This window comes from Phyllostomus discolor, chromosome 12 (assembly GCF_004126475.2).
Source record: "Phyllostomus discolor isolate MPI-MPIP mPhyDis1 chromosome 12, mPhyDis1.pri.v3, whole genome shotgun sequence".
Lineage (NCBI taxonomy): Eukaryota > Metazoa > Chordata > Mammalia > Chiroptera > Phyllostomidae > Phyllostomus > Phyllostomus discolor.
The window spans coordinates 44,945,426-44,970,632 of NC_040914.2; the positions used below are offsets into that span (position 1 = coordinate 44,945,426).

A 25,207-nucleotide genomic window follows, 5' to 3' on the forward strand; every position below is an offset into this window, starting at 1 on the left:
TTTAGGGAGAGAACATGTGAACATTTCAGGGTTAGAGAGAGGGGATAACTGATGAGGATGAGGCCCTGGCTACCTTTTATGAAACTGCAGTCCATACTCCGTCCTCCTGATCCTTATTTTGTTTACTGTCGTGCTTATCACCTTATCATGTGACTTGCTGTGCTTACCGTTCCACCCAGTTCCAAGAAGGCGGGAATTTTTGAAATCTAGTTTATTTACTAACTCCAAGCACCTAGAACAGCATCTGAGATGCGACAGGTGCACAATAAGCTTTTATTAAATAAAATCAATGAAAGAGTAAGTTTCCTAAAAAAGAAAGAGGGGAGAGGGGACAGAACATAGCCAACGATATGATTCTGTCTTGTTGATGTGGAAAAGAATACACCTGACAAAAAGGACTCCTCCTAGTTAGTTGGCCTCCAATTCATAACCGTTCTTAGCAGAGGTGCCTAAGGCAGGCTGCCTTTCGGTGAAAAGCCACAGACTGGGCTGCCAAACCTGCCTGCAAGTGGACTCACACCAGAGCTAGGATCAAATTGGACTGATAGGAATGGTAGGATTGAGGCTTGCAATCAGGCCCCATTTGTATCGAAATGGACCAACCCGGGGCGGGGGCGGGCAGTTCTGCTGCAACACAGCGAGCAGCACCCTCTCCATTTCCGTGGAAGACTGGTTTACCCCGAGTACCCTAACCCGGGGACCCCTGCGGGCACAGAGCTGGTGAAAGGACCTTCGGTGGACAGTGGTCACCACGCTGCCAGTCCAATTGTGAGGTAGTCTCCGTTGGATTCTATGACTTCCCACCTGTTGTGAGTGACCAGGGAGAGGGAAGGGCGAAGCGTCTGAACTCCCCGTGGGATGACGGTGATAACCATGGTCTGGACCCTAGACTACCATCTTTGTTCAGAACTGTGATTTAAGTATGTTTTGTCGGGGGTCTACTGCACCCTGCGAGCCCGGCTCAGAGGAGGGGCCGCACAGAGCCGTCCGGAGTAGTCCCGCGTGGGTTCTGAAGCGTGCTCACAGGTTCTTCCTCGGTGAGACTCACTGTGGGGAGAAGACAGACGGAGGGAAGGGACCGACTGCGAGAGCGCGCGCAGGGCGGACGGAGGTGGCGGTGCGAGCGCCGCGCAGAACTCGCGTCTCAGGGGCCCCTCCTCGCGGGCTGGTGCGCCTGCGCGCCGGAGGCCCGAGCGCGCGTCACGTGGTGCGCCGCCGCGGCCCCGCCCCTTTCCCGGCGGGACGCTCGGGGCCGCCCGCGCTGCGCTGGGCGGCAGGGGTGAGTGTTCGCCGGGGCGCGCGTCCCGAAGACCTGGCGGGCCTGGGCGGGGACGCCGGCGGACGGAGTGCCTCGCGGGGCCACGGGGCGCCGCGGCGGCGGGGGACGCTCTTCCACCGCTCCCCTTCCCTCGGCGTGCGGGCGGAGCGGGCCGGGAGCGCGACGGGGGGAGGGGAGCCGGCCGCCGGGGAGGGCGGGGTGGGGGTCGTCCGGGGGAGCCTGCGGGGCAGGTGGGCCGGGCGGCGAGGTGTGCGGCGGCGGGGGTGTGCTGCGGGAGGGCCCCGCCTCGGCCAGGGGCTTCCGGAGGACCCTTCTCGCCGGCCCCACGCTGACAGGATGGCCGCCGTCCGCTCCCTGTCAGCGGGTTTTCCGCGCTCTCCCTACGCCCAGCCGGGGAGCAGGGCGGGAGGGGCGGCCGGAAGGGTGAGGAGACCCGCCGGGGCCTCGCACCTGTCAGCGCCTCCTTCCCGGCACCTCGCGGGCTCCTTCCCCCGCCGTGTGGTGAGAGAGCGGGCCGGAGACCGGCCCCGGAGCGGCACCTGCTGCGGACGGGCTCCCGGGACGCGCCGCCGCCGCCGCCGCCTCGGAGCAGCTGCCCGCGGCGGGTGGACCGCGTTCCCCTTCTGTTCGTGCCCAACGATTCTCCGTAAAAAACAGCGGTTCCGTGGAGACATCGTACTGCACAGTGACTCCTTGATTGTGTTACTGCTGTTCCAGTTCGCGTATCGACCCCACCGACATGAGCTGTTTCGTGCTCATGAGCAGGCCAAGCCAGGAGCATGGGGTGGGCATTACGCTCCGGGTATGAACGGGGAAACTGAGGCGGAACGAGATTATTTCCTGTCCCAGGTCGCCCGCGGATACTTGGTGCATCTGAGATCAAGCGTTCAGGCCTGAGATTGGTAGTCTGAGCATCACCCCCTCTGCTTTGTATTTCGTGCTCTGTCCCTGGGTGGTTGTTGTTTTTTTTTTTTCTCTTAACTAGGACTTTCTCAACAAATGTGTTGGGTGCCTATGGATTTGTGCCACAGAGTGAAATGGTTTGAATAATAAATACTCAGTGAGGAGTTGCTCTTTGACTGAATCACACAGCCCATTTGTCGTGACTGGGAAAGTTGTTTTTGTGGGAGGAAGTGTTATCTGATGGGTTTGGAAGCAGACTGACCTCAGTTTGAATCCCAGCTCCACGAACTGCCCTTTGGCAGGTGGTTAAGTTTTCTGGTGCTTGATTTTCTCCTCCGTAAAATAGAGAAACTATTTTCCACCTTATACTTTTGTGATAGTAAGTAAACGAGGTGTCTTTACAGCATTTACAGCTGCTCCTGGCCTGTAGTAAGCCCTCAACAAATGCTTGCTCCTTTCCTTCCTTTTTTCCACGCTGTTGAGCTGCAATTATTTATTTTCTCCAGTTAACCACCCGCTGGTGTAGGTCAGTTCACCTGCTGGATTAGGCATGAAAGTGTAATCAATGTTAACTACAAAAATGCATTTTTAAATAACTCTGGTAACCACGGTCCAAAGGATATAGTGTTTAAAAAAAACTTTTTTTTTTTTAATTTACTGGTGTTTTAGAGATAAAGAGGAAGTGGGGAGAGGGAGAGAAAAGAGAGACATTGATTTGTTGTTCTACTTACCGATGCAGTCATTGGTTGATTCCTGTGTGTGCCCTGGCGGGGATCAAACCTCCAACCTTGGTGTATTGGGCCAACGCTCTAACCAACTGAGCTACCCAGCCAGGGAAAGGATATTTTCCTCTAAACATAAACTTTAAAAATGTTTGTTCTAGAGCTTCACCATCATAACGTCACACAGGGTGCTTTCACTGCCCCAGAAGTTCTTGGTTTTGCCCATTTATCTCTCTTCGTCAACAAGCCATTCAGCTTCTTTTCCTTCACTTTCTTTGTTGAGTGCTTACCATTTCCACGACACTGTCTTGTGGAGGTGAAAGGGAAGTTCAGGGATTCGTCCTGTCCTTCAGACTGTTAAGGTGTCGTAGAAGAGAAAACTCTCATTCAAGAAAAATGGGGGAAAAAAGGATAACATTTACTGAGCATTTACTATGTGCTAGGTTTTTTTAAATGATTTTTAAAAAGATTTTATTTATTTATTTTTAGAGAGGGAAGGGAGGGAGAAAGAGAGAGAGAGAAACATCAATGTGCGGTTGCTGGGGGCCGTGCCCTGCAACCCAAGCACGTGCCCTGACTGGGAATCGAACCTGCGATGCTTTGATTCACAGCCCGCGCTCAATCCACTGAGCTACGCCAGCCAGGGCTTACGTTTTAAATATGTATAAAAAACTATTTGGGCACCTTTATGGGTCAGATATTGTTTTAACTCGTCAGTGCTCCAGTATGCTCCCATTGCTCCTATGTAAAATAGATGTTATTGTCCTTACGGAATAGAAAACTTCAGTTCCGAGGGGTTAAATGATTTGTTCACGGCTGTGTAAGTAGTATCCAATGAATTGGCTACATTGGACTCCATCCCACGCCAGAGTGCCCTCTTTCCCACTGTGCCGTGCCTGTTTCCGCATACAGACATCTCGTCTGATCCTCCCAACAACTTTGTAAGTTGGGGATTGCCTTTATTTCCCCTAAGCTATATGCCCTTTTCTTTGATTCAATTTTATTGACGTATAATTTACATACAAAAGTGCACCCGTTTTTTAAGTGGGCAATTTATGGAGTATCCACAACTTTATACATAGTTGTGAACCACCACCACAGTCCCCGTGTAGAACATGTCCATCTTCCGGAAAGTTCCCTAGTACCCCTGCTTGCTTTTCATGGCCGAACAGTATTCCATTGTATGCATATAGTACTTTTTAATCCATCAGCTGATGGGCATTTGGGTGGTTTCCACTTTTTGGCTATTATGAATAATATTGCTATGAATTCTTGTATATCAGTTTTTGTTTGGACGTGTGTTTTCATTTGAGGTGCTGCGTTTAAGAGGAGCAAATTCACTTGACAAAGGATAAGTGTGATCTTGGCGGCCGTCCCGGAAGGTTTGGTCCCAGTTGCCACTCGCTCTGCTGTGTTCAGCGGCTCTCCTTACGGGGCCGGGCCGTCCTTTTGAGCACTTTCCCTGCCCCTTTGTGTTCTGTCCGCTGTCTCTGCTGCGGGTTCCTTTGAGTGCAGATCTGGCCGCATTCAGTAGGCTCCCTGAGAAGTAGGTTCTGTTCTGTCTTATGTCGTCGGTAAAGAAGATATTCTGATAACATCTCACTTTTTGACAATCCCTAAGAAGAGCTTACACAGTGCTTCATACACCGGGCTGAGATTCATTAGTGAGTCATACGTCAATGCCGTGAAGCATTTAAATAGTGGGACAGAGGAGGAAATATCAGAGTGTACGTCACACAACAGGGGTAAATATTGCTTCGTGAAACTTTTGTTTCAGTTAAACACGTGTGAACTGAGTTAGGATGTGAAGTGTTTGTGCGTGTGTCTATAGGCGGCAGGAAAAAGAGTTGGAAGCCTCCAGGTTGGGATATTGTGGACTATTGGTGTAATAACACTGCTGCTTTTCCATTTAAGCGTGGACTACTTAAAACATGCTATATTGTATCGAAACAGGTGGTACGAAGGAGCGTTTTATTTTTTTTGTTAATTTAATGAGAAATTTGTGGGAATAGGATTTGTGTCATTTTATGAGTAAATATGATTTCCTGACAATGTTACGACTAATAGTCTCTGTATATTTTATTCTAGGAGTCACGCCCCATGGGATTATGTGATAAATGAGCTTCTTGGCGTAGAAGAAAATAAAGAATGATGGTAAGTAATTGAACTATTTTAAACATTAACTTTAGTTTTGGGGTTTTTTTTGGCCTCTCTCTTTTTTTCTTCCATCTATTTTTAAAAATACTCTTACTTGTTGATTTGAGAGATAGATAGAGACAGACATCAGTTTGTTGTTCTAGTTACTTGTGCATTCGTTGGTTGATTCTTGCATGTGCTTTAACTGGGGATTGAACCCGCAACCTTGGCATGTCAGACGATGCTGAGCTACCTGGCCAGGGCTCTTCCATGTACTTTTGATTTATTATCTTTTCCGATGTAGTATTTGTTCTATAAAGATATTTGATAGAACACGTTTGTGGTCAAGCACGGTAATAGAGCATACAACCGTGGATGTGGTCTTCAGCCCGAGAGTCCCAGGCGTGCTCCTGCCATTTGAGGGACCTAGGGCAGAGACACAAACGGAAGCCGGCTTCTTTTATGTCCTAATTTTTAAGTCCTAAGTCGATCCATGCCACCAGACTGACCTGCTTTTCTGCCCAGGGCGGAGCCGCTCTGAAAGGAGCTGTGCGCTCCCCCACAGGGGCTGGGTGCAGGCCTCTGGACCTGGGAGGGGGGCCAGCGTGGTAAAAGGCCCCGGAGAGCCTGGGCAGACAGCTTCCCTTTCCCCACACTTTTCTAACTCAGGATTTTCAGGTCCAAGTGTCTTCTCACACCATCCCACCCCACTGCAGGAAAAGGAGGGAGTGGAGTTTATGGGGGAGCCCTGTCTGCCTGCACACCTCCTGTGGGAGATTTAGGGGTGGGATGTCTTAGACGACATTAGACGTTTTTACTCCCAGCACGGCGGCTGTGGTCTGCCTCCTTCCCTTTTCTGCCCTCCTAGTGTGGCCTGGGGGAGTCCCAGTTCAGTTTGCGAATCCCTCTTCATTCCTGTTCCCTCAGTTAGTTACTGATCAGCTTTGGGTTTTGGTACATCGGCAGGTCCAGTCTTTGGCAGTGGAGTGCTCAGGGCAGGAGTCTGTCTACCTGTGTTCTGCATCCTGCTTCATTGTAACCCCCTCCACGCTCCCCGCGCTTCACTCTGCTTTATGTCTTAATGACAGAACGACGAGTTCTAAGTGTTTGATTTTTTTTTTTAATCTGTTATGTGGGATTATTTTCCTTCTGTGTGTCATATCCTGAGAATTTCCTATAGTGTGGGGCCTTTTAGTTATAAACTCTGGTTTTATTTACCTAAAGATACCATTTTTCTCTTCCACTTTTCAGACACGGTCATGCTCAGTATAGAAGTCCGGGTTGCCAGATCTTCCTCTCAGTACCTTGGAAAAAATTATTCCACATCTTCATTTTGATCTTTTGATATTTATTTTTCCTTTTGATTTTTATTGACTATTACATACAACATTTACATGGTTCAAAATGTCAACTATGAGATAGTATTCACTTAGAGAAGTCTGATTTTCATCTCTGTTCTCCTCTTCCCTTGTGGATAATTCTTTCTTTTCCAGTTTTTAAAAGAAATTGTTAAAATACACATACAATTTACATCTGAATCCTTTTTAGGTGTGCCGTTCAGTGCTATTGAGCACATTCATGTTACTGTGTAACCATCATCACCACCTATCTCCAGAACTCTTTAACCTTGCAAAACCGAAACGCCGAATCTACTAAGCAGTAACCCCCCACTCCCCGTTCTCGACTCCCTGGCAACCATCATTCTGCTTTCTGTCTTTGTGATTTCGACCGCTCCAGGTCCCACACTGAAGTGGAACCGGACAGCCCTCGTCTTTCTCCGACTGGCTTATTTCAGTTAGCACACTGTCCTCAACGTTGTAGCATATGTGAGAATTTCCTGTGTAAGACTGCATGATACTCCATTGTGTGTATAGGCCACGTTTGGCTCACTGGTTCACTTGCCGGTGCACGGGGTGGCTCCCACAAATTGAGAATGGAGTCACTGTGAACACAGGTGCACAGGTATCTCTGTGAGGCCCTGTTTTCAGTTCTTTGTGCTGTATACCCAGAAAGGGAATTGCTGGATCATGTATATGGTCGGTCTGTTTCAAGATTTCTGAGGCCCTGACTGGTGTGGCTCACTTGGTTGAGTGTTGTCTCGCAAAGCGAGAGGTCACCAGTGTGATTCCTGGGCTGTGGGCTCAGTCCCAGCTGGGGCATGTACGAGAGGCGACCCATCGATGTTTCGCTCTCCACCCCCATTCCCTATCTGTAAAAATAAAGATATAAAATCTTAAAAAAAATTTTTTTTGAGGAACCCCCATGCCATTTTCCACAGCAGCTATGCCATATTTACATTCTGACCAATAATGCACAATGGTTCCAGTTCATATGGTATGTGTCCTTGCCAACACTTTTTTTAATGACAGTAGCCATTTTACTGGGTGCTGTGGGTAATCATTTTTACTAGTTTTTGGTTTATCCTTTAGTGCTTATATTTTTAAAAAAGTATGCATGTAAATATGTATGTGTATATCACACATTATGTATCATATACGTAATTTACCACATAAGTTTATAATTTAAACTATAATTGTGAGATGTGCTACAGAGGAGTATAAGTTGTTTCTTGTATACAGATGGGGGCCTGGCCAAGTCCAGGGGTCGAAGAGACCTCATTCTGAGAAAGTTACTCTTTTTATTTTTTATTTCTTTAAAGATTTTGTTTATTTGTTTTTAGAGAGTGGAAGGGAGGGAGAAAGAGAGGGAGAGAAAGGGTGCCTCGCGTGCCCCCCGACCCGCAACCCAGGCGCGTGCCCTAGACTGGGAGTTGAACTGGAACCGGCTGCCCTCTGGCTCAAAGGCAGGCGCACAATCCGCTGAGCCACACCAGGCAGGGCTGGGTTACAGTGTTTAAAACTGTTAAGTTACTACTAGCATTTCTGGAAGAATAGTATCATTAGAAATTACTAGAATTTGAGCGTTTTCTTCCTGAGAAATATGAGAAATAATGAATTTATCTGCCAGATACACTTTATATGTTGGCTGATCCAATGATGCAATAAAGACTCTCCCCTCCGCACGCAGGCTTCCTTCCAGCGCTCCAACAGCCACGACAAAGTGAGGAGGATCGTTGCGGAGGAGGGGCGCACGGCCCGCAACCTGATCGCGTGGAGCGTTCCCCTAGAGAGCAAAGATGACGATGGTATGTCCTAAAAATAAGTTTCCTTTTGTTGTAAATGAGAAGGTAACGCTTAGTCCTAAACCACAGATGGACTGAAAACTGTTTACCATTAGAAAACTCTTGGGCAAACTAGTATAAATTAAATAAAAAGTAATTTTTATGGCCTTTCCATCTGATATACAAATGGTTTCAGGAAAGTGTTATTAATTTTACTGTTTCACAAAGGAATGAATTTGGGTTTGTTACATTATTATTATTAGTGGGTTAGGGTTTTTATAAGGTTGAGGAGATTAGATTTTTTTCTTTCCTCAAATTCTTATACAAATAAAAAATAGGTATCAATATTATTTACTACAAAAGTAACAACATAAAACCTAAACATGTCTATGGTTGCTATGTATTATAAATGTTTTGTTAAATTTCATTTGCCATTTTCCATGAGATACTCAGAGCACAAAGCAATCTGGAGGTGTTTTAATTACAGTTGATTCTAGTTTAAATAACCGTAAAAGGAAAGAAAATACAGTAATGAATCACACATATGTATGTAACATAATGTTGCATATAAATACACAAAAAATTAGCCAGTATAATTTAAAAGCTTTATTTATGCTAATTGCGAAATAACAGAACTATAAGCCCAGGGAATTAAAACTATCTGAATATCTATACAATAATTACAAAGAAGAATGTTAACTTCATAATTTTTGGTAAGGATTATTTTATATCATTAAAACTTTACACTTACAGAAAAGCTATTTATTTATTTAGTTATTTAGTTATTTTTTGAGATCAGTTTGGGCCCTGGCCAAGCAGCTCAGTTGGCTCCAGCATCATGCTGATACACCCAGGTTGTGGGTTTGATCACTAATCACCAGTGAATGGTGGTGGAACAAAGAATTGATGTTTCTCTCTCTCAAAAAAAATTAATAAATCCATAAAAAATAAAAGTTATAAAACAAAACAACCACTTGTTTTTGTTTTATGGCTGCAAGGTACTCAGATATTTCTGAGGATAATAAATCAATTTTTAAAAGTTCTCATCTGTTCTTTGTTTTGTTTTGTTTTGTTTTTCTATTTCCTCTGGTACTTGTTCTAAGCTGGTTATTCTACTGGACAGTCTGTAATGAAAGGATGCATAAAGGGTGGTGTAGGTGAGTGTGGAGTTCTCTGCCTTCATGCCCGATTTGTCTGCCCATAAGGGAGGCCCACTCATGGGCAGATAAATTGCAGACAGATACTGTGGTTTACTTCATTTATACTGCATCGGGGTTCTGGCAAAAATTATTTAGCAGAAAGAAAGTTATTTTGTTGTACATTACAAATTTTTTACTCCTGTTTAGAATTGTTTTCAGAAATAGAGTGATTATAAAAAGGTTGGTAGTATCTTATAAAAAAATTGGAACAAATGAGAAAGATACATCTGACCGCAAAAATAGGGAGGACTAAAAACTTCCCTTTTCAAAATGAAACTGTATTTCAGAAATCATATAAGTTAAAACAAAATATTTACGTAGTAAAGAAGGTATTCTTGATTTTACTGTTGCAATAAAATTTGTATGGAAATAAGTATTTTTCAGTCCTGCATATATAAGTTGAGATGTATCACTAACTTGACCTTGTTTTTTTTTAAAATTTTATCATTCATGAAACAAATTCAGATCCTATCTCAACTCAGTTTTTTTGGTTGAAATTTTTTATTTGACCTTGCTGTTATTTATTTTTAAAAAATTTTTATTGATTGGAGAGAGACAGAAACAGTGATTTGTTGTTCCACTTAGTGATGAGAGCAGTCAATCAACCAATCAACCATTGGTTGATTCTTCCATGTGCCCTGATCAGGATCAAACCTGCAACCTTGGCGTATTGAGATGGCACCCGGACCAACTGAGCAACCCAGCCAGGGCGACCTTGTTTTTGAGTTGTCGGAATATCTGACTTCCTTAAGAAGTTGATTTACTCCTCTTCTGAGAAAGCTGTTCAATGAAAGTAGTCTCTGGGACTTGAGAAATTTGTTTTCTATTCCATCAGTAGTTCAGATTGCTCTTCAGTAGCATAGAAGGAGGTTATGTATTAATATGCTTGAATGATTTGTGTGGTTTGATTTTATGTTGTACTAGCTATTTGTTGATCTTTATATTTATGTTTATTCTTGAAGGAAAATCGAAATGTCAAGCTGGTGGGAAATCAAAGAGGACAATTCAAGGCACTCATAAAACTACCAAACAGGTACAATGTATGCAACTTTTCATTTTAGTTAGAGTTTATTTTTGGGGGGGATGTGAATATTGTATATTTTATTTTCATGTATAAATCTAGCGTAACTTTCTCTTTTTAAAGATTTTATTTATTTATTTTTAGAGAGAGGGGAAGGGAGGGAGAAAGAGGGAGAGCAACATCAATGTGTGGTTGCCTCTCTCATGCCCCCCACTGGGGGCCTGGCTCACAACCCAGGCATGTGCCCTTTGGTTCACAGGCTGGTGCTCAATCTGCTGAGCCACACCAGCCAGGGCAATAGTTACGTTTTTTTTTTTTTTTTTTTTAATTTATTTATTTTTAGAGAGGGAAGGGGGGAGAGAGAGAAAGAGAGAGAGAAAGAAAGAAACATCAATGTGCAGTTGCTGGGGGTCATGGCCTGCAACCCAGGCACGTGCCCTGATTGGGAATCGAACCTGCAACACTTTGGTTCGCAGCCTGCGCTCAATCCACTGAGCTACGCCAGCCAGGGCTAATAGTTACGGTTTTAACACTCAGTTCTGTAATAGTTGCAATTTTCTAATAATCTTTATCTATTTATCACCTTGTCAAACTTTTCTGTACTTCTGCATTTTCCTTTCTGACGGAAGAGTTCCCTTCAGCATTTTTGTAAGCCAGGTCTTGTGGTGGGGAATTCCCCGTCAGCTTTCTTTTTTTCTTTTCTTTTTTCTTTTGTTAGACAGGGCCTTTATTTTCTCCTTCATGTCTGAAGGATAACTTTGATGGATAAATTATTCTTGGCTGGCAGTTTTCATCTTTCAGTATTTGGAATATGTCATTCTTATTTAGGTTACTGGGTTTTTTCTTTCCCCTGGCTGTCTCTAGAATTCTTTCTTTATCCTTAACTATTAACAACTTTAATACAATGTGTCGGAGAAGGTCTTTTTGTGTTGAGACAATTAGTTGTTCTATTAGCTTCTTGTACTTGAGTGTCCAGCTCCTTCTCCAGGTTTGGGAAGTTCTCATCTGTCAGTGGTTGAAGCAGACTTTCTGTTCGCTGCCCCGTTTCTTCCCCCTCGTTCTGGGGGCACCCGTTGGCCGGTGTCGCCCTTTCTCCTGGAGGCAGACAGATCTCAGGTCCCTCTCCTCTTCCGTGGGAGTCACGTCCAGATTCCTGTCCTCCCTGCCTTGTGGTCTGCCCTGTTTCCAGTGCTTCCTGCTGCCTCCTTCCTCTCCTTCACTGAGTGCTTCAGGTCCAGGGTTTCTGTTTGATTCTTTCTGTGTAGTTTCAGGCTTTTGGTAAAGTGCTTCTTCTGTTCATTAATTTGTGCCTGAGGCCACTGGGCTGCCTTTCTGGGTTTTCTTCTATCTCCTTGAGTCTCTTCATGGGACTGATTTTGAATTCTCTGACATTGGGATCACAGCTTCCACGGCTTTGAGTTTGAGTTCTGGAGAGTCGTCCTTGTCTTTTTGTGATGCTGTGTTACTGTGAATATTCATGGTGCTTGATGGGTTTTTCTTCAGCGAGTGCATTTGAGGTAGTGAACAACTTTCTTATTTAGGTAGAGCTTTTGTTTTTTAACCTACCAACTCTAGGTTGGTAATTGGAGGCCTTTTTTGTTCTCCAGTAGGTGGCGCTGTAGGATGTGTTTTTAGTTTCTCTTACCTGAGCTGACTGACTCCGTTTAGATTTGATAGCCACCACTTCCTACCTGCAGGTTCTGTTCCACAGGTGTCACAGGTGCCCTCGTGGTTGCTGCTTGAGCCCCCAGGAGTCGCTGGTGCCTGCCTTACTGCTGCTGGTGTCCCTGCTGCTGCAGTGTAGCCACTGGGATGGTGGTTCCCCTGCTGCGTCTGGGGTCTCGTGGGACTCGGGCATCGTCCCTGTAGTGTGTGGATGGCCCTGGTGGGCGGTGGGGGGGGTAGCAGGCCGCCTCCACCGCCTCCGTGTTTCCAGGCTCTTTGCTGTTGCCACCGCAGGCTGGGTCGAGGCACGGATGGGAGGCAAGTGGTCGATCTTTCTCTCACACATTGGTGTTTCTTTCTCTCTCTCAAATCAGTAAACATCTTTTTTAATTATTAAAAAAATGTCCTTGGGTAAAGATAAAGAAAAAAAGAAAAATGTGCTTCATTGTAATACTACAATCCCTGGAGGATTAAAAAAAATTTTTTTATGTATTTTATTTACAGCACACTGCAGGAGACTGTAAGATAACATCGTCTACAACGGGAGAGAAACACTTTGATAAAAGTCCCACTAAAACAAGGCACCCTCGTAAAATTGATCTAAGAGCTAGATACTGGGCGTTTCTATTTGACAATCTTCGCCGGGCAGTGGATGAAATCTATGTAACTTGTGAATCAGATCAGAGTGTGGTGGAATGTAAGGTGAGTTTCACTTTGAGGCTTTGTAATCTGTTTGAGTCCAGATTCAAATAGATCTGGCCCCACCTGACTTGATCGTTTACCTCAGTGTGTCATGTCGTAGTATTAGCTGGAGCACCATGCTGCACATAGGTCCCTAAAACAAACTCATTGTACAGCTGAAAGTGTGTACCCTCTGACCAGCCTCTCCCTACCCCCCACACCCTGGCAGCCACCGCTCCACGTGCTGCCGCCGTGTGTGCTGCGGGTTTTTCCTGCTGTGATTTTCCCGGGGCACTTCGGTGGTCGCTGTCGTTTGCATTGCCTCATTATGTGCGAGATTGGGTAGAAAGCTGCCTTGATGCGTAGTCCTGGGCAGGAAGTCCGAGGGATGGACACGCACACACGCAGACACAGTTGCTTACCAAAAATCCCTCTTGTTCTCCATTCTGCCTTGGTGCGCCAGGTGGCGCTAGTGAGACAGTCACATTCTTTGGTTTGTGTTTAATGTCTTGAGTTGGACAGTCGCTCCCTGTCCGCTGAGGTCCTGATCTCTGTCCCGACTCACTGCGGTCAGGGAGAAGGGAGCTCGGGGGCCGGCCGTGGACAGTCCTGGGTGGGAGCGGAGTGTCGTCAGTGCGTCGTGTTCCTGTTTGTGTTTGCAACAGGGTATTAGACAGATACACAGCGTTAGCTGTCTCTAAAAATTCACTTAAAAACCTGGCCTTTTAGTAAATATAAAGTATGTACTAAATTACTTCATAATTGCATAAAATTGTTTTGAGAAAAACCAGGAGTGATACATCTTTATGGGAATATTGCAAAGGTAGTGTCTTCTGTTTCTGTAGTGAACAGGGTTGGAAAACCTGGAGTTCATTACTTAACCTTCGAAACGTATGTAGGGTCAAGGAGTAGTTACATGTCGAGACAGCAGCTGCATTTCCTTTAAAGTTGGAAACAACCAAAACAGGTTGTAAGCTTAAAAATAGGATTCATCAGAAGCAAGTTTTTAGAATGAACAATAATTGAACTCACCCAAGTTTATGGTTTGTCCCAAGTAATACTGTTATATTCAGCATATAAAATTTCTGTCGTTTTAAAAAGATAAATGTTTTTAAGCAAAATCATATTCTGGGAGTTCAGTGGATCAGCGTGGTGTGGTAGAAACCCTGTGGGACTGACTCTTAGAGGAGAGGTTCTGACACTAAATGAGCATGTGGGTCTAGGTAATCTCTGGGTCATCCCTCGATCACTCACATAGCAGATGGTGTGATTTTGTGTTGAAAAATAACAGAGTGTAGGTTGAGGAAATAAAATTTGTGTGTAACGTGTTCACTTCTTACTAGAAATGAACTTGACCCATTGTAATCGTGCCTCTGCGAGGAGCAGCGGGAGCTCCTGCCCTGTTCCCCGACGCTGTCTTTGAGGAAGCTGCGCGTGGCCACGAGACACTGTGGCTTTATTTTCTGGCTCTGACCCCCGACTACCCAGAACTCGGTGAAAGCTCAACAGCAGTAGGAGCTTGTTGTTCAGGTTGTGGGTTCCAGGAATGGAGAAGGCTTTCACCAAGTCAGAGGGGTGCAGAGCTGTGTTCTCTCGTTTGTGCTGTGCCGAGATGTTCAAAGGCTTATGCCGAGAAATAGAGTCCGGGAGCTTAAAAGTTACTTCCATACCCGGCTCTGCTGCTCCGCACACCCAGGGTTTGCAGGTAGGGAAATAAACAGACAGCACAGCGTCTGGTCAAAGCGAGTGCTGGGTGCATAGTACCTACAGTTTGTTTTTTTGTTTATCTCTCTTCTTTGACACAAGCCCTTCCGTACATTATCTCATTTGATTAGTGTCTTTGTGAAACATGTAACCCGGGTTTTTCCTCTCATTCTAAATGTGGATTCAACCCTTGATTTGCAGAAGATCTGCTTACTAACAAGATTTATCCCTATTTGTGATTTTTTTCTAGTTCAATCACCACAGCTCAGTTCCTTGTCTCATGTGTAAAATGCAGTTAGTAATGGCCACATTACGTAATTCACATAAGTAGAACACGGCGGTGAAAACGGTTTTCTGTGTCAGCCAGAGGCAGAAGTAGATCAGGGCGCGCCTCTGTGACCCAAGGAGGCTGACGTTCCCACTCTTTAGTCTGGAGATGTGCCTGTTACACTAGCAGTCGCTTCCACAGGACTTGCTGAGAGCTGACAGTCCGCCAAAGCCATCCTCTCACCGTCAGCACCCCGCATCCCCGTCTCCCTCAGCACGTGGGCAGGAGGGTGGGTGCAGGGGCGCCCAGGCAGGGGAGTGGGAGCCACCTTCTCGGCGTGTTCTGGGGAGGGTTTTGGGCGGGGCGGGTGCTCGTGATGGTGACTGTGAGCGATGCTGTTCACAGTGTGGAAAGGGGTTCATGTGCCATTTTGCTTTCAGACGATTTCCAGTTTGAATTACTGTTCGTTAGTAGCTTTAAAAACAGGCTTAAAAATCATTCTAATGCTTTAAGAGCTTTCTTAAAAATCATGCTCTTAAAAACTTGTTTCCCTTTGGTGAAGCTCTTTCTTTTGTGAGGCTCCCGTTATCACTGACTTCTCACAGGATGCGTGTTTCCACCCCCCGCCGCTGGAGTTCCCGGCTGTGCCCACTCCGGGAGCGGGATTGGCGGGCGCCGTCGACGTCCCGGGCCCAGGGGCCCGCGCTCTGGTGTTGTGTGTCAGCAGGACAAAGCGGCGGCGCCGACCGTCCTGCACGGAGCGCCAGTCACTAGAATTAATTGCCAGCCAATCAAATCCGTTGCAGCCAATTGGTAAACTAATTGGTAATTTTAGCTGTACATCTATATGTGCTTATCTGAATGCCTATAATGTTCCTTTCAGAAGCACTTTTGTTCGGCTGCATCCTGCCTGACAAAGTGGCCTCCCGCGCCGTGGGGAGGAGGATGTGCATCAGCGACCGCGGGGCTGCCCCAGCTGCGTGTCCTGTTTGTGTTCCCTCGTTCGTGAGACACGGCTCGGGTTACCGCTGCGTGGTTCCCCTCTGGTCACTCCCGATAGCGCCGAGCTAAACATCCCTTAGCTAGGTTGTTGAAGCCACCAAGTGCCCTTTCTCGGGGCAGCCGGCCTCGGAGGTGCAGCTGCTGGTGCTCGCGTCCAGGGAGGGTGGTTCTCCTCCTCCTCCTCCAGCGCCTCCTCGACCTCCAGCAGGGGCATGCAGAGCCTTATGGAATAAATTATTCTGGATTAGATCTTTCTGGGCTCTAATGTAGGTGATTTAGGTCGAATGAATTTAATTAAAGAATTTGAGTTAGTAGAATTGAGAAAAGGAAGCCAACTGAATCTTTACATTTTTCCTTTTCCTGACTGTAGAAGACTGTCATTATCAGTGATTTGGTGGTAAGGATCACGTTTACACGAAAGAAACAAAACTCCTTTGTTCAGAGAGTCTAATTTTGAAGTAGAATATAAGTTTTGTGACTAAAGTGAGATTGGTACTGCATTTTGTTTGTGTGTAACTAGGTGTACGTTTAATATTAATGTTGGGCCTAATTTCCCAAGTGTAGCTATATTTTTAAAAATGTTTATAACTGAAAGTGTCGTTGAGGTCTTTGGGTACCACTGATACTAGAAAGTCAGTCTAAAACTTGGTTATGTAACAGTAATGTATGTATAAAACAAATGATCATTTTTAAAAATTAAATTTCTTGGGGTGACGTTATTTAATAACATAAATTTCAGGTATACAACTTCATAATGGAACACCTGCATACTCTGTTATGTCTTCAACACCCAAAGCCTGCTCCCCTTCCATTACCTTGTGTGTGACCCCCGCTACCGTCTTTGACCTTCCTCCAGCCCCCTCCCCCTCTGTGACCCACCGTTCTGTTGTCTGTGTCTGTGTGTCTGGTTTTGTGTGTGTGTGTGTGTGGCGTGTTGTTTTATATCTCACACACGAGTGCAGTTTTACGGTTCTTGTCCTTTTCCATCCGACCGACTTCACTTGCCCTGATGCTCTCAAGAGTCATCCATGTGGCCACAGATGGCAACATTTCATCTCTGTAACGGCCACGGAGTATTCCACTGCACGTGTGTATCACGCCTTGTTCATCCAGTCGTCTGTCAAAGAAGACCACTTGGTGTTCCGTGTCTCGGCTGGTGTGGAACACATGCAGCTTAACAAGAAAACGAACTGGACAGTTTGATTAAAAAGTGAGCAGAGGGCCTGCACAGCTATTTCTCCAAGGAAGACATACAGGTGGCCCACAGGTATAAGGAAAAATGCTTAACATCACTAGCCACAAGGGAAGTGCAAGTCAGAACAACAACGAGACACCAGCTCACATCTGTTAGGACGGCTGCCCCTGGTCAGACGGGAACCGACCAGCGTTGGAGAGCTTGTGCGGAGAGGCAGACCCCGGGCACTGCCGGTCGGCAGCAGCCTCTCCGGCAGACGGGTCAGGATTTGGTGCTGCAGTGGGACGTGCACTTACCCTGCGAATCAGCAGTTTCGCTCAACAGAGATGCGTGTGTGTGTGCAGAGGACATGTACATGAGTAACAGCGTGTAATTTGTGATATCTGGAATTCGGAAATCACCCAAGTATTCATCAGCAGTTGATTGGAAAAATAAATATTCATGTAAAGAATGCTGTTTCACTAGTGACCTTAGACATGGACAGTTAGTGAGTTGCAGGCGCACTCTGAAATATGGATGAACCTAGTAAACAGATGTACAAAAGAAGCCACAAAATAATACTCTGTGAGTTCATTTATATGAATTTTGAAATAGGCAAAATGAAACTACTAAAGGTTAAAGCAGTGGGTACCTTGGAGAGGGATGAAGTGGTGACAGGGAGGGGACGACGGGCAATTCTGAGAGACTGGCATTGTTTCATTTTCATCCAGGGTGGTGGTTGCCTGCATGTTTGCTGTGAAATAGTTTACCTGTACATTTGTGTCTTGTGCATTTTTCTGCTTATTAACCTCACAATAAAAAAGGTTGAAAGAATGGTCATTCTGGAGGTCTGAAAAAAGGAGACCAGTACTGTCTCGTGGTCTTCAGATTCTCAGCTTCACTAATTTCTTGGCAAATAGTACGAATGAAAATAAAACAAAAACCAAGAAAACCAAAGCAGTAGATTTTGCGGCCTCCTTCACTCTACAGTGCTTTTTCGTGTAAGAGTGGAGTATGACGTGTGTTGTCGTTTTCTGTTAGGAGGTGCTGATGATGCTGGACAACTACGTGAGAGATTTCAAAGCCCTGATTGACTGGATTCAGCTTCAGGAAAAGCTGGAGAAGACGGATGCTCAAAGCAGGTAATGATCTCGGGTCTTTATGGTGAAAGCTGCCAGCGTTTTCTAAAGCCGTCATTGAAATTGACAATGAACTTGACCTTAGCATCTCTCATTCAACTTAGTAGTAACAAATATTTATTTGATACCTACTAGAGCAAGCCACTTTTTTCCAGTGCAGACAGTTAACTGCTGAATATGGTACATTTACTGCTCTCATGCATTTGGAGTCTAACGGCAGGGTAAAACAGAGCTTACTGCTACAAAAAAACTGTTGCAGGTGTTCAGAAAAGGACAGGGTCATATCTTTTTGGGGTAGACCAGGAATGATTTCATGGAGGATGCAGAAGAAGTGTTTAAAGGGTATAATAGGTTGTTGAGAATTTACCAGTGTTGCTTTAAAGCCTCTCTCCTCTAGGTCTAATCCTCACGAGTCCTGATTCTAGTCCCCCTCCCCTTGGATGCCCTTGACCTTGTGCAGTTTATTTCCTTACGACACATCTTTATTTTCTTTCCCCCCTTTTTAAATTTAACTTGAGTTTCTATAATGTAACCACCAAGGTGTAAGAAAAGCTAACTATTCAACAGATCTTTGTTTCTTGCTTGCAAACTCCAGGCAGCCAGCAGTGGCTGTTTTGAGGCTTGATTGCCTTGAGAAAGATTCTGAGCCAAGGCCAAGCTTAGCAGCCACTCCCCAAAAACACGCCTGAAGCGCCTCCTCATCTGTCGACCAGTCAACAGCATCTCTCCTCCTCGCTTCCTGAGGCAGCTCACAGATACAGAGCAACCTTGAGTTCCCTGTGGATGGCTTATTTAGTCTGCCTTCCTCAAATTTCACTTCACCTAGGCTTCAGACTTAAGTATAAAAGCTGCAATTGTACATATGTAGAAAAGATATAAGTGTTTATGTTTTTATTGTGGATAAGGACTCTGTATGAAAAAGTAAGAAGCACGAAGGAAAATATTGATAGGCTTGTTTAATAGGAAGAAAACATGCTTTTCTTTCTTTTTAAAAAAAAATGTTATTTATTTATTTTTAGAGAGGGACGGGAGGGAGAAAGAGAGAGAGAAAGAAACATCAATGTACGGGTGCTGGGGGCCGTGGCCTGCAACCCAGGCATGTGCCCTGACTGGGAATTGAACCTGCGATGCTTTGGTTTGCAGCCTGCGCTCAATCCACTGAGCTATGCTAGCCAGGGCTGAAAATATGCTTTTCTAAATACTAAAATTAAAAGTGAAATAGGTACATCATGTAACCCGAAGGATTTGTAGCCATAGTAGTAATAGTAGTTAAATTATTTCCAACCAATTAAGAAATTGTACAAATCCCAGTGGGAAAAAATGAGGAAAGGATACCAACGTGCACATCCTAAGAGAAGAAATTAAAGTGGTTGTTAAAAAAGTTCAACCTCAATAATGATAATAATAAACACATGAAATTTGAAAAACAAAAACAAGTACCATTTTACCAATGATTGAAAAAAAAGTTAAACACCTTCACTGAAGCTTCTGTAGGAAGAGGCCGTCATCAGCTCTGGCTCAGGAGTCGGCACACTCCTCCTGGGAAGTGCCAGGCAGTAAATATGTTCGACTTTGCTGGCTGTGCCGTCTTCTCACAAGCCAGTGGAGTTCCTAAAACAAGATACCAGCTGCTGGCAGGGTTCACGGGAAATGGGCACCCACCATCTGGTGGCGCTGTAATTTGTTAAACCGTTCTGGAAGGTGACTTGGCAGTAGATTGCCAGAAGCTTTAGACTTGATTTGGATAATCTTTTCTCTGAATCTTCTTGTTTTCTGGCAGTCCACATCACTTTTTAATGAGAGAAAAAAATCACAGTCGCTAGATTGAGTGGAGAGTAAGAGGCACAGAGGCTCTGGGGAGGTGTGGAGGTCTGACCGAGGGCAGAGGGGTGGGGAAGGAAAGCTGAATTTTCAGTGGGGACTGGAACAGCGGCCGTGGGGCTCGTGGGGGAGGAGGAGGCAGCTTTCCTACCGCAGAGCAGCGGTGTGTCTGCCCCCAGCTGCGTGGGTGATTGACAGGGGGGGGAAGGAGACTTCGTGGTTCCCTGCGTATTCTTCATGTAACCCTCAGCCCTGTATGTCCGTCCTGATCCCAGTGCTACGTACTTAGTTCTCCTGGACACTGGTCACAAGTAGCCTGAATTAGTACTGTTGTGCCACAGTTTTAAATGTGTCTTCAGCTGGGTGTGTGGAGGCTTTAAAACACAAGTACTCCAGATGTCATGGGTTTGTACCTCGTGGTCCCTTTTTAGCGAGCAGGGCTGTGCTGACGTGGTGGGAGATCCTGACTCTGCATCACCTGTGACTGCTTACTGGTCCTGTGGCCACCTTCCGGTCAGTGGTTCCCCGGGGGAAGGTGGAACCAACAGAAGAGGTTAGGTTTTCCCCTTTTGCCCGTTTCATCTGTGCGTCTTGACCTGGCAGACCCACCTCGCTGGCCTGGGAAGTCAAGAAGATGTCTCCAGGGCGTCCTGTGATCGCGAGTCCGTCGACGGACAGGATCAGCGCAGCATCAAATGCTCGAAGAAGCTTAAATTTTGGGTGAGATGAACTCAAAGAAACCTACTAAGGCTTTTATTACAGAAAATTGTTTTCTGCAGATAATGCCCTTAAAGTATTATAAAACTGATATTCTGTTATAAAAATACCCATTTATATGGTTGCATATGTGTTTGCAATTGTTTGAATAAAATCCAGGAGAGGAAAAGTTTAACTGTAGGAAATATAGCATGTGAAAACATAAGTGGGACCCCCAAATGTAAACCCTTACTAGGTTTATTAACACAACAGACGTTTCTGCCACAGGGCTTCTCCAGGTGCCGTGGCTGCTCCCCGCCTGGCTCCCACAGGTGTTAGCTGGGCCGACAAGGTCAAGGCTCATCACACAGTCTCGACTGCTTCTCCGGATGCGGCACCTGCTCAGTCTTGCTCACCAATGACAGTGCAGAAGACGTCCTGCAAGAATGGCAAGTGACTTTGAATTGTTCTTTTTTATGTGGTAGACAGTGGGTATATATGGAAATAGTTTTATTTGGAATTGGAGCTGACAGCATTATATAATTATCTTTTCACATCGTTTACATGATATTAATCTGTCCTACGTAAAACCATAAAATACTCTTAAAACCTACATGAAAGCGTAAGGAGATCATTCTAGTCTCAGGTTTGCCCTGCATAAACTCTAAGGAGAATGAATGCTTTTGTCAGTTTATTGGTAGGATAGGTCCTTTGCAGCTTTTTTGACTTAAAGAAAAATAATAGGCTACTTCATTTTTTAGGCAGTATGCACTTTTAAGTCATATGCCACTGTGTTACTTCATGAGTATCTGAATGTTATTTAAATCAAATCTGGTGTTGCTCTAATATAAAAAAGTAGACAAAGTAGAGAAGAAATGTTTTAAAGAGAGGTACTTTTTAAGTGTTAAAGGGTCATTTAACAGAGAAAATCTAAATTTATATATACATGCAAATGTCACATTTTTAAAATATGTAAAGCAAAACTGACAAATGAGGGAGAAAATTGAAAAATCTATACTTATATTGGGAGCTTTTAACTTAACTGTTGCAACAACTGGTAATACAAGTAGAGAAAAATCACTAAAGATATAAACAACCTCATTAATGAACCTGATGTACTATGTCTAACAAATAATACTTGTTATTTCCCATTGGTTTTTTTGTTTTTTTTTTTGATGCTTCAATCTGGAAACTTTTTATTGATGTCTTTTCTGTTTTGTATGTTGAATCCATATTTTCTTGAATATATTAGTAATAGTTATTTTTAAAAGTCTGTGTCTGAAAAGTAAAATAGCTAAATTACCTGTGGATTTGTTACTTTATTATTTTTTTTTAGATTTTATTTGTTTATTTATTGAGAGAGGGGAAGGGAGGGAGAAAGAGAGGGAGAGAAACATCAATGTGTGGTTGCTGCTTGTGTGCTCCCTATTGGGGAGCTGGCCTACAACCCAGGCTTGTGCCCTGACTGGGGATTGAACCGGCAACCCTTTGCATTGCAGGCTGGCTCTCAATCCACTGAGCCACACCAGCCAGGTGTTACTTTAAAAACATTTTTGGGAGGTTTTCAGTTACTTGATCTTGTTTTATAGCCAGCCGCATAATATTTACTCAAATGTTTAATATGGTATATTAAAAATTACAGAGCCTTCTAAACATATTATTCTTCTATTTTGGCAAGAAGATAAAGAGTACAAGCAGATCACTTTAATTCTGCCAAAGTTTGGTTTGAGGTTTTATTAAAATTGATATGTTTTAGTTTTGTCTTTGTTCTTTTTGGGGTATCAGCTGGAGGCCGGGGATGTTTGCCAAGGCCCCTGCATCCCTGTTTCCCAGCCTTGACCCCCTCCGCCCGGGGCAGGGGCTGCGAGCCCCGCGCAGCCCGTTGGCGTCCTGGCTGCCGCTTCCTGTAGGTGCCTCGGCACGCTGCCCCGCGTGTGCACGCTTGGCCGGTGTCAGACCACCAAGGGGAGACTGGAGGCAGACGTGGGGCCTCCTGTCCTGCCGCTGTCCCCTCCAGGAGTCCTGCCTCTGAAGTCCAGCTGCTTCAGACTCCCTGAGCTCCCATGTCTGTGTCGGCGAGGCCGGACCGCTGGTCTCCACGGGGTCCCTTGCCCGGCCCCGAGAGTTCCAGGCGTCTTCAGGGAGCGTTCTGGGCTGAATGTGGATCTCCTGCGGTTGTCCTTCCTTTTTCTGGGGGATTCTAGTTTCTCCGATCTGGCCTCTGTTGCTTGCTTTCCAGTGGCTTTAGACAGTTCATCTATACATTTTGTCTAGCTTTCATAGTTTGGAGGAAAGAAGGTTAATTTTGATACAGGCCACTTTGTCATGGCTGTAACTGCAGAATCCATATGCAGATCCACATGGAAGGCCCCGCCAGCCAAGTGGCTTGTGTGGTTAGAGCCACGGCTGAGGGTTCGGTCTGTGGTGCGAGCACATGCAAGAAAGCAGCAATAAGGGGAACGACAGAGGGATGGGTTCTCTCTCCCTCTCACACCAGCCAGGGCCTGAGACTCTCTTTGTCTCAGTCTCCTTGTTGGTGAAATGCAGCTGACAGTGCTCACAGGGCGTACGTGAAGGTTAGATTAGACGTGTAACTGTGTGGACAGCCCTCGGAGGCACGCCCGCTGTGTAAGCGTTCTCTCTGACCTTGCGGCATTAAGTCAGTCTTAATCTAAATCTCAGTTTTGTTGTTTGTGAAATAGGGATAATTTTAAAAAAATGTTTGTGGGATAGGATTAATCCTGACCCCACAGTGTAGTTAGAGGGATAAGAGGCTCAGTGTGTGTGTGTGTGTGTATAGACAGACACACAGTACATCCTGCATAATAATTAGTGTCCCATTAGTATATTCCTTATACTTTTTGGGAATTATACTGAAAATATTTTTAATTTACAGGTTTATGAAACTTTTTATCATCTAAGGAATTTTGTATTCTTTTCTTCCCTCAATGGCACAGAACGGAAAGACGCGGAAGGGTGGGAGACCGTGCAGAGAGGCCGGCCGGTGCGCTCCCGGTCGGCAGCGGCCGTGCCCAAGGTTTCCGCGCCAGCTTCGAGGTCGAAGGACGACAGCGACAAGGAGAACGCAGGCCTCTCGCCGGAGGACAGCGTGCACCGAGGGGGACTCGTCGGAGACGGGCCGCGTCAGCCTGCAGAGCCGCGGCCCAAAGACTCCTCACACTCCTGCGACCACCCGCTCGCGGAGAGGACCCAGGTAGTACATTCCGAAAGTCTCGTGCTGGATCTTTATAAGGGGTGTGCGTATGCTGGACCGCCTTATCTTTCTCCTGCATTTTTAACTCTTTATTGTGAAAAGTTTCAAATCTACAGAAAAGTTGCTAGACTAGAACATTGAGCCCTCCTGTACGCTTCACCCAGATTCACAGGTTCACGTTTTGCTGCATGTTTTCTCCTGTTCACATGTCACGCAGACGTGCTGCATCGTGACCCCTCACCTCCCAGCAGCACAGCGTGTGTCTCTGAGGGAAAGGGAGACTCCGTAGAGCCACATTATAATGATGAAACTGAGGGGACTTGACAGTTACGTGATATGATGACCTTATGGTAGATACTCAGAATGTTCCAGGTCTCCCAGTAATGTCCTCGTAAGATTTTTCCCCCGATCCAGGGTCCAGTCTAGAATCACACGTGGTGTTTGGCTTTGTTTCTGTAATGTCAGTCTTTGTTGTTTATGACATTAATATTTTGAAGACTACACTGCAGTTTTCTTTGTAGAATGTCCTTTAGTTAGTTTGTTCGTCATTTAGTTTAGCTTATGCAGTTTTAAAAGATTGAAAAAATGTCAGTTACAGTAGCTGCACAATGTTATGTGAGTTTCAGGGGCGCAGCATAGTGACTAGACATCTGTATGCCTGACGAAGTGCCCCGCTGAGCCCAGTGCCCCCGCCACCACACACGGTCGCTGCAGCGTCCTCAGCGCCTTCCCGTGCACCGCACAGGAGCGTGTGCAGCTCAGACAGAAGCACGGTGCTCGTCCTGAGCGTCGCTTCTGGGGGCCCCTGCTGTCGGGGTGGCCCAGCTCGTGGCTGACCTGGACGACTGGGCTTGGGTGGTGTCCTCTGTTCCCCCTGCTTCGTGTGGACTGTCACCCCAAGTGCTGCCGGAAGTCAGCGTTGTTTTCAGCCTGTTCTGCTTCTACTCCCTGCAGTTCGGGTGTGGCGTACTTCGCTAATATTCAGTATAATTCTTCAACATTAATATTTTTAGTATTTTATGGTAGTCCATTTGAATTTTGTACTTGTTTGATGAAGGAATGCATTATTTATTTGTTTTTTTACATTATGTTTTTTTGCATCTTTTACATTACCATGTATCCCCCATACCCTCTTCCACCTCCACCAGGGATGCATTTTTTTAGACACTTGTCTGCATAAAGTTCGTGCTCTGTGAGTGTAATTTTATGTAAAATGACTAATGAAATATGAGTTATTCTTTGATCTGACACAGGGGCCAAGTAAACAAGTTGTAAAATATTTGTGATATTTCTCACTCTGGAATAGCTTCTGCTTTTAAAAAATCTCCTTTTACCTGTAGGACATTTACTTTTATTGGAAACTGTACTCAACTTCAGTGGTTTTCTTTTTTTCGTAATTTTATTATTTTTAAAGGATTTTAAAAATTTATGTTAGAGAGGAAGGGAGAAAGAGAGAGGGAGA

The 25,207-nt window shown here is 45.3% G+C and overlaps 1 protein-coding gene across 4 annotated transcripts in view; it reads left to right on the forward strand.

Annotated features, from left to right (window-relative positions):
- The first annotated feature begins 816 nt into the window (after positions 1 to 816).
- Positions 817 to 25,207, forward strand: part of SCAPER (S-phase cyclin A associated protein in the ER) — a 144,372-nt gene continuing 119,981 nt past the window's right edge. Inside the window, exons 1-10 of one of the 4 annotated variants that reach the window (XM_036013194.1) lie at positions 881 to 1,037; positions 4,993 to 5,058; positions 8,068 to 8,185; positions 9,265 to 9,318; positions 10,323 to 10,393; positions 12,551 to 12,748; positions 17,917 to 18,017; positions 20,439 to 20,555; positions 20,820 to 20,980; positions 23,489 to 23,745. In XM_036013194.1, coding sequence (XP_035869087.1) covers positions 5,053 to 5,058; positions 8,068 to 8,185; positions 9,265 to 9,318; positions 10,323 to 10,393; positions 12,551 to 12,748; positions 17,917 to 18,017; positions 20,439 to 20,555; positions 20,820 to 20,980; positions 23,489 to 23,745 — 1,083 coding nt within the window. In that variant the 5' untranslated portion in view covers positions 881 to 1,037; positions 4,993 to 5,052. Of the gene's footprint in view, positions 1,038 to 1,207; positions 1,280 to 4,992; positions 5,059 to 8,067; positions 8,186 to 9,264; positions 9,319 to 10,322; positions 10,394 to 12,550; positions 12,749 to 17,916; positions 18,018 to 20,438; positions 20,556 to 20,819; positions 20,981 to 23,488; positions 23,746 to 25,207 lie in introns of those variants that run through there. The other 3 variants (XM_028502379.2, XM_028502377.2, XM_028502378.2) reach the window with 3 other exon arrangements.